Raw genomic sequence first — 12,245 nt, 5'->3', positions numbered from 1 at the left:
GCTTCTGAGCCCTTCATACGCTACGGCAGCAATACCCTGGCTAAGTGTCTCCTACGCAAACCCTGTGCCAGCCATATAGGGTGTGCAGTGCATGAGAGTCAACAAGCTCCAGGGGCCAACCCAAAATGATAATTTTGTTGCATGCCGCAGTTATGCAATAATTTCAGTGTTTTATTTCTTATTTCTGATAATATTCTAATATAACTTTGTCACATCAATTAGCATTACGCATTAAAATGCACCCATAATTTCTGTCTGTTCTAAAGATAGGTTAACAAGCAAAATAAATAAGCAGGACTAATTAACTAACTGTGTATTATCTGTGGTCTCCCAAAATGGAGCCTAGGAACTTGAAAATGGCAGTAGCTTTGTCAAGGGAGCAAGGGTTGTCATGCCACCAAGGAAGATCTTGAATTAAACCCCCTAGACTCCAGGGATAGCATACTATTCACTTGTCCACAAAGGAAGCAGATTATCTTTGTAATATCAAATTCATATGGATAAATATAAATTCTCTCAAGTATTTATAGCCCAGCCTTTCAGAAAAGTGCCTTTTTAATGCTTCGTCTTCTTTTTTATTACTGGTGATGATGTCAACATAACCTACTTTATAAGCCCCACATAACTAATATAACAAAAGAGAGAGAGAGAAAGAAACTGTAATTCTTTGCTGGATGGCACGTTGCCGCATTTCAGCAGCCAAAGTGGACAGAATTGTGGAGGAAGTTTTATTATTGTGAGGGCTGGCTCTCTCACGCTGCCTTCCCAATTGACAAAAGCACCATCCATCATGCTTTGCATTCCAATTTTCCTATGCGTTCTTTTCCAGCTCATCATAACATAATTATGTCCCTTCTGTTTCTTCCAGCCAGGAAGTGGGACTTTTTGTCTGCTAAGGCAACATCTGCATAATATAAAGATGACAAATCCTCAACAATAGTGAAAATGTGGCTGAAACCTGCCCATATTGCATAGCTTGTAAATGTTGAGAGGTGCATAGCTGATTTCCAAAGGGAGTAACGTGGGCCTGCAACTTCATTGGTTACCATTTGCAAATTTTATGCTACTACGTGCTTACGGGTCTCAAATCTTTGAAGACCCTAGGAACACTGTCCTGGTAAGACGTGACTAGCACTGGGGAGGACTGAGTTAAGAATGGTTGCAGACCTTTAAGAATATTACTGTGGAAATTCAAAGCTTTCTTCTCACTTAGCAAGAGTAGTAGCAGCACAATATACATTTTTGTGGCTATGTAATCAGCAGTTTGTAATTTGTAAAGCAGTTTACTTCCCCCAAAGAATCTGGACAACTTTAGTTGTCACAGAGCTACAATTCCCAGCCCCCTTAACAAGCTACAGTTCCCAGTTTCTGAGTCTAGGCTGTCTTCCAGAAGTTTTTTAAAATCATTTTTATTAAACATTTTCTTTGTTTACAAAAATATGTGCACTGTCTCTTTCTTCAGGTTGTGTTTTCTACAGATCAGTTATGTTTGTTTTGAGACAGTGTTATATTGCAAATTGCTTCTGAAGCAATGCCAAAATTGGATGTGAAAACTCAGTGTCCATCCATTAGCTCCCAAAATGCCTGAAGGTGATCCTGTATCTTTTCAAAGAGAACTTTTAATGGAACATATGTTGTATCTGAAATGAGTCAAGTGTTGGATCTGAAAATTTAGGGTCCAACCAACTACCAAGTCTCAGCATGCCTGAGCATGATCCCAGACTTTCCAAGAGCATCTCCAAATACATCTCACACCCAAAGGAAGCATGATTAAGCAAATATATTGAGTAAAGTAAGAATGTAAGCACTGGTTCATTAACAGTTTGAGGAAGAAGAAGAAGAAGAAGAGTTTGGACTTGATATCCCGCCTTTCACTCCCCTTCAGGAGTCTCAAAGCGGCTAACATTCTCCTTTCCCTTCCTCCCCCACAACAAACACTCTGTGAGGTGAGTGGGGCTGAGAGACTTCAAAGAAGTGTGACTGGCCCAAGGTCACCCAGCAGCCACATGTGGAGGAGCGGAGACGCGAACCCGGTTCCCCAGATTACGAGACTGCCGCTCTTAACCACTACGCAAGCCTGGCATAAGCCCTTGAGTGTGCCAAAAATACTTCTTTAAACACCTGTACTCTAAATTTCCCAGTCTTGATTGTTTCTAGTTTCTAGCAAATCAATCAATCCAGTTTCTTGCAAGAAAAAAGGTACTTACCTTTAATTTTTATTTATTTAAATGAAAGAAGACATATAAATTTGTCATGGGGAAAGACAAATCTGCAAATATTTTCCCTTTTCCTTTTCATTCCCTCATTTTGTGTTTGTGTAAAAGGAAAACACAAGACACACAGTGAGCTAAAACAACTGAAGAGTTATTGAGAGTCCGTTAAGATAACAAGCCTGGTTAGAATGGTAAATCTTGATAAAGAAACAGTTTTGAGAAATGTTTACAGTGAATCAATGGTAAAAAAAATTAAAGTATATGTTTCAATATTATGAGAATTGCTTATCCTTTTAAAGAAAAAGTGTAAGTACCTCATTCTATATTATTTTTTAAATTGCTAGTTAAAAATAGGTCAAAATTTAGATATGGAAAGTCCTTTTCAGTGGTACAACAAAAGTGATCTGGATGGTGTAAATTAAAACCTCTTCATGCATTTGGTTCCTTAATCTCATTGGATGTCTTCTTGATCTGAACCTCTGAGAACCAGGGGAGAAAAATTAAATTTCATGTCTGCATAGCTAATTCCACAAGTCTAAAGAACTTTTCAGTTTTCCTTCTTACTCAGAGCTGATCTTTAAAGCTTAATCTTCAGTTAAGAATAGCTCTTTAATCTTCAGTCATAAATTGATCCCCATGCCAACATTTTCTTTTTCTGAAGACACCACTTTGTACTGTGGTCAGTACAAAGTTACATAAGCAAAGCAGCTGAGAGGGAAGCTGCCATTGTCTGTGGAACCTTTACTAAGGCTCCTCACTGAAGTTAGTAACAACAGGTTTATTAAACAAAGCTTTATGCAACTCCCTGGCAGAGTTCTTAAGGTTAGAGCACAGTTTCTCCTACATACCATACATTCAAAAATATTTAAAGCACACACACACACACCCACACACCCGCAAGAATGCTGGGAATTGCAGTTTATGCCTCACAGAGCTACAATTCCTATCCCCCTTAACAAACTGCAATTCCCAGCATTCTTGGGGGTGGCACACTTTAAATGTGCAGCGTCTACACAACCTTGTGTATGGACTGGTTTCTATATCATGCTAAATCAAACCATATCTTTGTGTGAATGTGTTCAGGTTCCTTTGCTCCTCCCCAGTTTTTTGTTGTTGCTGTGCCTTAATGACAGCTCATGGTTAGCCTGCAGAGAGCTAAATCATGGGTCTGGATATGGACAAAACACTAAACCAGACATTGGCTTAGCTCCTCTCTGGGAGCCTGCATGTTCATGCTAAGCCATGCCTTGACATGCAAACTAGGCCAATGTGAAGAGAGTGGGGCATGAGCACAAATAGAGTGTTATGTACTGAAGTTCTCATCCTGGGCCAGCAGGGGGATACTGTAGATAGTTATGCAAATAAGGGATCGAAAGTGACATTCAGTGAATGAATAGTTTTAGAAAGTTGTTACAATTATGTGTACTGGAGCTCTATATAAGCAGGCTGACTGAACCCTTCAGCTCAGTTCTGTTCTGATCTCTGAATAAACAAGAGCTGTTTGAAGAATTGCTGTGTCGTCTGATATGTTCACCCACAACTTAACATAGAGGATTGTCCTCTGTAAAGTTGAGCACATGGCCACCATAGTCCTTCCCCACCAGTACAGCAAAAGCAAGGCTGACATGCCCCAGTTAATAAAGTCCAGCTCCAAGTCCCAGTTCTCTTAAAATTGGTTCACCATTTTATTTTTATAGCTACATGTTAATTTATACACGGGAAGCACAAATGCCAGGTGGAGAGTTGTCTCACCAAGTCCCAATGTGCCCCCACGATGTGACATTAATACAGCTCTCTCAAAGTGCCAAGTCAAATAATATTGAGCCAAGCCTATTTATATCTTCTGGCTTTCATTCCATCCACATGTGACTCTGGTATATGCACCAGGCAAAAGGAGGCTTGCTTTTCCGCCTCTCCGTCTGTACCTCTCTACTCCTCCCATCCTGGTTCCCCAAAGCAGAAAGACCCAGAAGTAACAGAAATTATAGAAATGCCGAGAGAAAAAGGTAAATATGCCTCTTTTGGAAATGGATACAAATGTGGTAGCAAGGCTGAGCTTTAGGTGGCAGAGAAGTGATGGGGTTATGTTTGTGATGGGAATACGGGCCTAAACTAGGCCTTGAGAAACAAAAAGAAAAATTTAACTGTGTTCTACAGAGATGAGAGCACCAGCATATGGGAACACTTTGAAACTAGCATGGCAGACAATGGCAGCCATTCAAGAAGGTTTCTTTGCAGTACTTCAATATGAAGCCATAATGTACATCGAATGCATGATAAATTATACAGAACTGCCATTGTGATTGCATGAGACTGCCTGAAACTGAAGTCAAGATTAGAATATCTGTGCCTGAATGAGACGGAAAGAGCATTAAACTATTAGGTTCCAGGGCTACAGACATCAAACAAGGCAACTACAGAAAGCCTAGAAACTGAAATCAACACCAATTTCTAGAGAAATATTGGTATCTGAAGAAGTGTGCATGCACACGAAAGCTCATACCAAGAACTGACTTAGTTGGTCTTTAAGGTGCTACTGGAAGGAATTTGTTTTGTTTAGAGAAATATTTTCACTGAAAATATTTTCAGATGATTTATCAGCTACAGCCATGGAGTTACAGACTCAGATTGAGTATATTACTGTGCCCTGTGAGATCACAATACACACTTAGATAAATAATTGCTCTATTGCTGATATGGGAGTTCTAATTTGGGTGTAGAGTACCTTAGTCTGACAGAATTGCTTAAGGTTACACATATTGGTCAAACTGCCAGCGAGAAGGGAATGCAAAGTAAGGCTGCATATACACCATGCACATATAATACACCTTACTTTAATGTGTACACATTTAATACACATTACATTCAAAATCCTGGGGACTAGTTTATTAAGGGTATTGCAGCTCTGTGAACCACAGTTCTCTGGCTTATTTGGGGGAGGGGGGGATAAAGTGCTTTCAATCTATTGTGTGTACACAGCTGAGAAAATAAGAGTTTTCATACCATTGGAGGAAATTAAGAGACTGCAAAACTGCTCCTTCACAGGAGCCAGTGACAAAAGTTGTGTAGTGCCAGTGTTAATTCACCATCGTATGTTGTATGATGGAACATACATTTGCCACATATGACTTGTGAGTCCCTTAGCTAACAGGGACACTGGAAATGTCAGATGTCTTTATGCTGTGAATCAACTTGTTATTTATACTAGAGATGATCAAAATGTTTTGTTGTAGCATGGGGTAGTCCGGGTGTCATCTTTCGATCTCCTCCAAACCTGTGGTTTTATATCTGCAAGATGAGAGGGGGCCTACTAAAGTGGTCAAAATAGTCTCTTCGGTAAGTTAATGGCCCTAGCCAAGACTATTAAGTACCACTGTGCAGAACTAGTGTCCAGATGACTCACTGCCACAGAAACTACTAGTTAGTGATGCTTCTAAAATGAGACAGACCACTTCTCCTTCCCTAGTTGGAGGTTATGCCATCAGAGTGTGAGGTGGACAACAGACTAGGAACTAGTCTTGTCTGGAGCAGAGATCACAGAGCCAGACTTCCTCTTTGAGTCCACAGCTATGGCCCTTAACTTGGGAGGGAGGTGTAGGTACTGTGTACCCCTGAGTACCCCCAGAAAAAAAGCACTGAGTAAGCCCCATTGAATTCAATGGAATCCACAACCAAGTAATAATACAGATATAATACAGGTAACTTGCAACTTATATATGCATTTAACACATGTGCATTCAGCTTACGTGCTTGGCAAGAAAGTGGGTGGGGAATTAAAGAGGGCAGAAAGGAGACAGAAACAGGGCAGGCGTCTGAGGAAGAAAATACTCTGCCAATCCCACTTGCCATTGACCCCAATTTGTTTTGACTATACACAATTTCGGCTTTACACACTATCCCCAGAATGTCACCCCCGCATAAATTGAGAGTCACCTGTATTGCCGCCTTAATGCTCTATTTCTGCACAATGTTTTGGGGGTATTTCATAACAGTAGTCCTGGAGAGCAGATGTACAGAGTGTTGCCAAAGCACAATGGCTAGAGGTTTTGTTAAAGAATGAGAAAGCATGCTGTGTTAACTACCCTAATAATTACTAAATTTAAAGCAGATTTACTAGAAGGAAAACGAAATTAACATTGTCAGGACACAAAGGGTAACCAATAAAAGTAATAAAAAGGGAGAATGTAGCCTTCTTTCTTTCTTTTCTTTAAATGTGGTATTTCAAGTGTTTGTATTATACACAGTAAAGCAAGGTTTTTTAAGCCTTTCAAGCCTTAGCAATTAGCATATTAGGGAAATGATGGTGTTACAGTGAAGCAGGGAGTTAAAACTGAAAGCCATACCATATTATATTTTACTGTTCATTATTATATTGTGCTATTCATTAGACACAGAGAAGGATTTCTATATTTCATTCAGGTACCAAACTGCATCAGTGCATAAAGAAACTATCCCTGTATTGATTTTTTAAAAAAAACTGGAGCAAATTTAGTGCAAACCCAGAGAACCAACGTATTTGCAGATAGTGAAGCATTTTCCTCCTCTCCTTATCTGCAGCAAACTCACAGGAAATACCCCCTGGGTTGTTACAAGCAGCACAACCCTGCTGCACCTCGGGTTACAAACGCTTCAGGTTACAGACTCCACTAACCTGGAAGTAGTACCTCAGGTTAAGAACTTTACTTCAGGATGAGAACAGAAATTGTGTGGCGGCGGCAACAGCAGCGGGAGGCCCCATTAGCTAAACTAGTACCTCAGGTTAAGAACAGTTTCAGGTTAAGAACGGACCTCCGGAACGAATTAAATTCCTAACCAGAGGTACCACTATATTAAGGTCCACTGAGCATGAACTGCTTAGAACCCCACCCCCACCCCCAATCTATGCTCAAGATATATTCTAGAAAATCAGATCAGTCGGGATCTTATTGTGGTGAGGGCAGAGTCATAGTTTCAGAGGGCTAGCTAGGTTTTCTGCCCTGGATGAAGCCTCCAGAGGGGCACCACTGAAGCTCCCAGCCTGTGTGTGTGCACGCCCTAGTTGTGGGGGAGCAGTATTTGAGGAGCAGAATATATTGGACTGAGATTTGAGGGTCCTAATAAACCCCAAGTCTAGGCACATGTTTGTAATATAGTTTTGAAGAAGAACAAATCATAACTGTTTCTTGCTATTCCACACTTCCTTGGATAAATTCTCCTCCACTCAGGGCCATGGATAGAGAGAAGCCTGCAGGTATTTGTGGGAGCAGGCTCAAGTCACAACTTTGAACTGGCCTCCCCAAAATTATGCTTGATCCCTGTTATCTCATATAATTTAAGTTTCATGACTTAATTTTATGAGCTACATTCTTATAAGTCTTCAATATTTGTGGTTTATAGCTAGAGTTAACAGATCTCAGGGTCTGAACCAAACTTTCGAAAATTGAGCTTCTTTCTCAGGAGTCACACCCACACCATACGTTTAAAGCGCATCTTTAACAATTTAACAGTCCTGGCTTCCCCGAAAAAATCCTGGGAACTGTTACTTTAACCCCCTCAGAGTTCACAGCACCCTTAACAAACTACAGTTCCCATGATTCTTTGAGGGAGACCAAAGAATCTTATGTAACCAAGATCAAAAAGAGAGAGAAATCTAATTACATAAGAAAATGGAAATCACACACCTGGGAGAAGCATGCTATCCTCTTATGGCTTCAACAACTCTATGCACACCCATTTGGGAATTAGTCCAACTGAACAGGGTGGGCTATTTCCTCCTGGCAAGTTAACCAAGAGCATTTTGGGATGCATGTATGAAAAAGTGACAACTGTGCTGTTCTCATTATGTGAGAGAATTAGGTTTTGCTCAGGACCGTGATCTTACATCTTTGCCAGCATTTTGTCTCCCATGGCAACCTTCATGTCCAAAATAGTATGGTTTATAGGTCCCCAATCCAGCCTCGTAATTCTCTCCTCTTTATTAGATGTGCTGCTATATTAGTCCATAACCATCAGATGATGAAGAAAAAATTGTTCTTTCCTGTCTTCCCTTCTCTTCATTCCCCCCTATGAGCTGTTGAATTCTCAGCTCTACCTAGGAAGCTCCCTCAATCCAGGATGTCTAATGCAAAATATTATCAAAATGTTACTTCAGTGGGAGTCTTATTTTCATGTATTAATAGCTCTTTGGCAATTTGTCTCCAGGAACTGTTCTTTGAACAAAATCTAGCTACCCTCCTCTTTCATTATTGAAGAAGAGAGCTAAACTAGAGCAGGCGCTTTCTTTTGGGAAGCTGTGTTCCTCCAGAATGTGCTGAATTTCCATCAGCCCCAGCAAACATCTGTATCATTAATATATGGTTACCAGACGTCCCCGTTTCCCGGGAACAGTCCCCGGATTTACAAATCTGTCCCTGGACAAAATCCGTCCCCAGAATGTCCCTGGATTTCATATTTTAAGTGTTGTAGATTTATTAGTAGGGAATGAATGTTGTGTGATTGGTTCAACGGCACACAACACATCATATGGGGACTTCTGGCGAGGCAAAATGGTGGATGCCACGGCAGCGAGCAGCTCCTGAAGCCAGCCAGAGCCAACTGCGCTACCAGGCTGGCTCCGGGCTGCTGAGACTGCTGCTGCTGCCACCACTACCGAGGGGGAACTGGGGACGCCTGCCGCTTCAACTGGGGAAACCACTGCTCCCCCTCCCCCCGGGACCCAAATCGAGCTGTGAGCGAGAGCCCAGTGACACTCCGGGGCTGACACAGGGAGGAGGAGGAGAAGGAAGAGAGAGAAAGAGGAAGGAGAAAAAAGAGGGGAGCTCCGACCTTGCTGTGCCACTGAGGATGAGAAGTAGGAGAGCACCGGAAGGGCAAGGACACATGGCCGAGCCCAGGCCCAACCTGAGCCTACTCCACAGTGGCTAGTGCTCCAAGAGAGCAGGTTGGGGCCCAGAGAAAGGCTGCACGACAGAGGAGACCACAAAAGAGAAGATATTACTTCTTAATTTTTTAAAAAAATAACTTTTTAAAAAATTCCTCTTTTTTTGTTAAAAAAGTATCCCCGGATTCTTTGGGAAAAAAAACTGGTAACCTTACATTAATACAGTAACAAGAACAATTAAATGTATATCCTAACCTTCCTCCCAAAGGTGTGCGGGACAGCAAACACCAAAGTGATTAAAATATTCAAAATAAAATATCATTTAATTAACCAAAACATCTAAAGGCATTTTTAAACATTAAGAAACCTAAAAACATGGTACAATTAATGCTCAGTGATTATTGGAGTTGCAGGACAGATTCTCCACCTCAACCCAATACAGGGATTTGGACTTGTGAGTATAGAAGCACTCAGCCTTTACTTGTGATTATAGTGAAGAGCTTGTGCATTGCTTCCCATAGGCTGCAGAATCAAAACACTTCCATTAGCTGAGTTTTCGCCCACAACAATTTATATTGGACACTGGATGTCAGAGCAAAGTTGCAGCATCAGTTAATGCCCAGTCAAGGTTTCTGCACCAATGTTTCCTTGCCGGAATCTGCAATGGAGTTGGAAACTAAATAGGAAAAAGAATGTGTTTTTAAGTAGGCATAGATGTATGAATTAGTGAATGGTTTACAAAAATGCATGAGTTTTGATGGATGGAGACTGCAGAATTTATCCATTAGAATCCAGATTTATATACTGGGTCTCAATATTCTCATGAATTCTTAACATTCACGCTATGAATATTCTGCATATTTGTTCAAATATTGCTATAGTAATGCATTATTCAGGATCTTGTCACTGACAAAGGACATAAATGAAACCAGCTCCTGGTGCAAATTGTTCAGTCCTCAAAATCTGGAGTGGAAAAACACTGGGTTTTTGTTGTTGTTCAACCAGAAATTGAAAATCCTAAATTTGCAAAAATAATAATAATTATATATTGCAAATTCATCTTCTCAAAATATTTACTGCCTTTAGGCTGTAACAGTAAAACTTGATTGTCAGACAATTTGAAGATTTGTTCACATAAGAAAATTACATGTTTTTCCTTCTCCCTTCCAGGAACATCATATTGAAGGAACTTCACTTTCAAAGCTATTAGATATGCCAATAGCATATCTTTCAAACCTCAAGCAAGTACAAGAGAAGAGCTTAACAACACCCAAATGTTTAGCATGGATTACAAGTCCGAGGGTAAAAGGAAGCAGCGGCATAGCTTGAATTTACTGGATCAAATAAAAAGTATGAGAGATTTATCGGAAATGATTGATGTGGTTTTGGTGGCTGAAGGTGAAAAATTCCCCTGCCACAAACTGATGCTGTCTGCTTTCAGCCCCTACTTCAAAGCAATGTTTACCTGCGGCCTGATTGAATGCACACAGAAAGAAGTAGAGTTGCATGACATGTCAGCAGAGAGTGTGTCCATACTTCTCCAGTACATGTACACGGCTGAGTTGCACCTCACTAATTCCAATGTTCAGGGTGTGGCCACCACTGCATTTTTCATGCAGATGGATGACGTTTCCAGCATGTGTCAGGCATACATGATGGAGCACATGGATGCTTCCAACTGTGTGGGAATCCATTACTTTGCCAAGCACATTGGGGCCGAAGAGCTGTCCGATCAAGCCAGGAGGTATTTGTACCTGCACTTTGCAGAGGTGAGCCTGCATGAAGAAATACTGGAGGTTGAAATGCAGCAGTTGCTAAATCTCATAAGATCAGATGATCTGAATGTGTCCAGGGAAGAGAGCGTCTTGGATTTAGTCCTCCGATGGGTTAACCACAGCAGGAAATTGCGAGCAGATCACCTCTCTGAGCTCCTGAAGCAAGTCAGGCTAGTGCTTATAAGCCCTTCGTTCCTAGTCGAAGCTCGGAAAAGAAACACAGTGCTTCTCAGTAATACACTGTGTAGTGAGATGATTGAGAGAGCATTAGAAACTATCAAGAAAACCAACCAACCTTCTCTCACCCTTCGCTATGGCATGGAGACCACTACCCTTCTGCTTTGCATTGGCAATAACTCGCAGGGCATCAGATCAAGACACGGCAACTACGGCGATGCCAGTTTCTGTTATGCTCCTGTTACACAAAAGACGTACTTCATTTCCTCTCCGAAATATGGAGAAGGCTTGGGATGTGTATGCACCGGTGTGGTTACTGAGAATAATGATATCATTGTGGCCGGGGAGGCAAGCGCTGCCAAAATGTCTAGGCAAAAGACCAAGAAAATTGAAATTTATAGGTTTGTATCCTCTGACATGAAGAAACTAAATACAACTAGCACCCCATCATAAACTTCAAATTACCATGTGTACATAGAAGTTAAGGTTTAAGGGCTACAACACTCACCCCAATGCCTGTTTAATGCTGTGTGGCCTAAACCTCTTCCTCTGATCTTCTGGTATTCTGCCTAACTTCAGAGGCTTGCAAACTAAGAGCCTCTTTTTAGGGCTTTAACCTCAGATCCATTATTTCATAACAGTGCTGATTAAAAATATACCATATGTAACTGTTTATGAAAGATTTCGGACAATTATAATTCGTCATCTGACTTATTCTGGTGGCGTCTGATAAGTTTTATTTTTATTTTATTTTATTCACCAATACCAGTTTATTTATTATACTACCATAAAGTATCTGCTTTGGGTGGCTATGTTGTTGCCAAGACACAGGCTTCTACCGAGTTCCCCTTGACTCCTGCAGTATATTTAGTACACTATGTACAATATAAATACGAATCAACAGTCACTCAAGTGGGATTTCTACATGCTGTGGACTAAATCTTTTATTTCGTAGCCCAATTCATTGATAACAATGGCTAGAGTGCCCTCTATGTGCCACAAATAATTCCATAGGCTACTAGTTTTTGTTTTTTTCCTCCTCCTTTTGCAATGGTTTAGTCCCTGTTGAATCACAGGCAAGTTTAGTGCTCTTATTCTTGTTTACTCAATAGTATCATTACTACTGAAAGTCTTCACGATGTTTTAAGGGAACCTGAGGTTGGGTATAAATTCCAACAAAATCAAGAGGAATTATTTTGAAGTAATCTCGGTTAGGACCGA

The 12,245-nt window shown here is 40.8% G+C and overlaps 2 protein-coding genes across 3 annotated transcripts in view; one reads left to right on the top strand and one right to left on the bottom strand.

Annotated features, from left to right (window-relative positions):
* The window catches only part of MGLL (monoglyceride lipase), a 163,097-nt gene that overhangs the window by 100,852 nt on the left and 50,000 nt on the right, over positions 1-12,245 (bottom strand). The gene's annotated exons all lie outside the window — the stretch shown is intronic.
* The window catches only part of KBTBD12 (kelch repeat and BTB domain containing 12), a 60,378-nt gene continuing 52,135 nt past the window's right edge, over positions 4,003-12,245 (top strand). Inside the window, exons 1-2 of one of the 2 annotated variants that reach the window (XM_081851006.1) lie at positions 4,003-4,219; positions 10,243-11,425. In XM_081851006.1, coding sequence (XP_081707132.1) covers positions 10,347-11,425 — 1,079 coding nt within the window. In that variant the 5' untranslated portion in view covers positions 4,003-4,219; positions 10,243-10,346. The remainder of the gene's footprint in view (positions 4,220-10,242; positions 11,426-12,245) is intronic. The other variant, XM_081851005.1, reaches the window with a different exon arrangement.

Source organism: Podarcis erhardii (genome assembly GCF_964252035.2).
Source record: "Podarcis erhardii genome assembly, chromosome: 2".
Lineage (NCBI taxonomy): Eukaryota > Metazoa > Chordata > Lepidosauria > Squamata > Lacertidae > Podarcis > Podarcis erhardii.
This window is presented reverse-complemented; position numbering and strand designations above follow the sequence as displayed.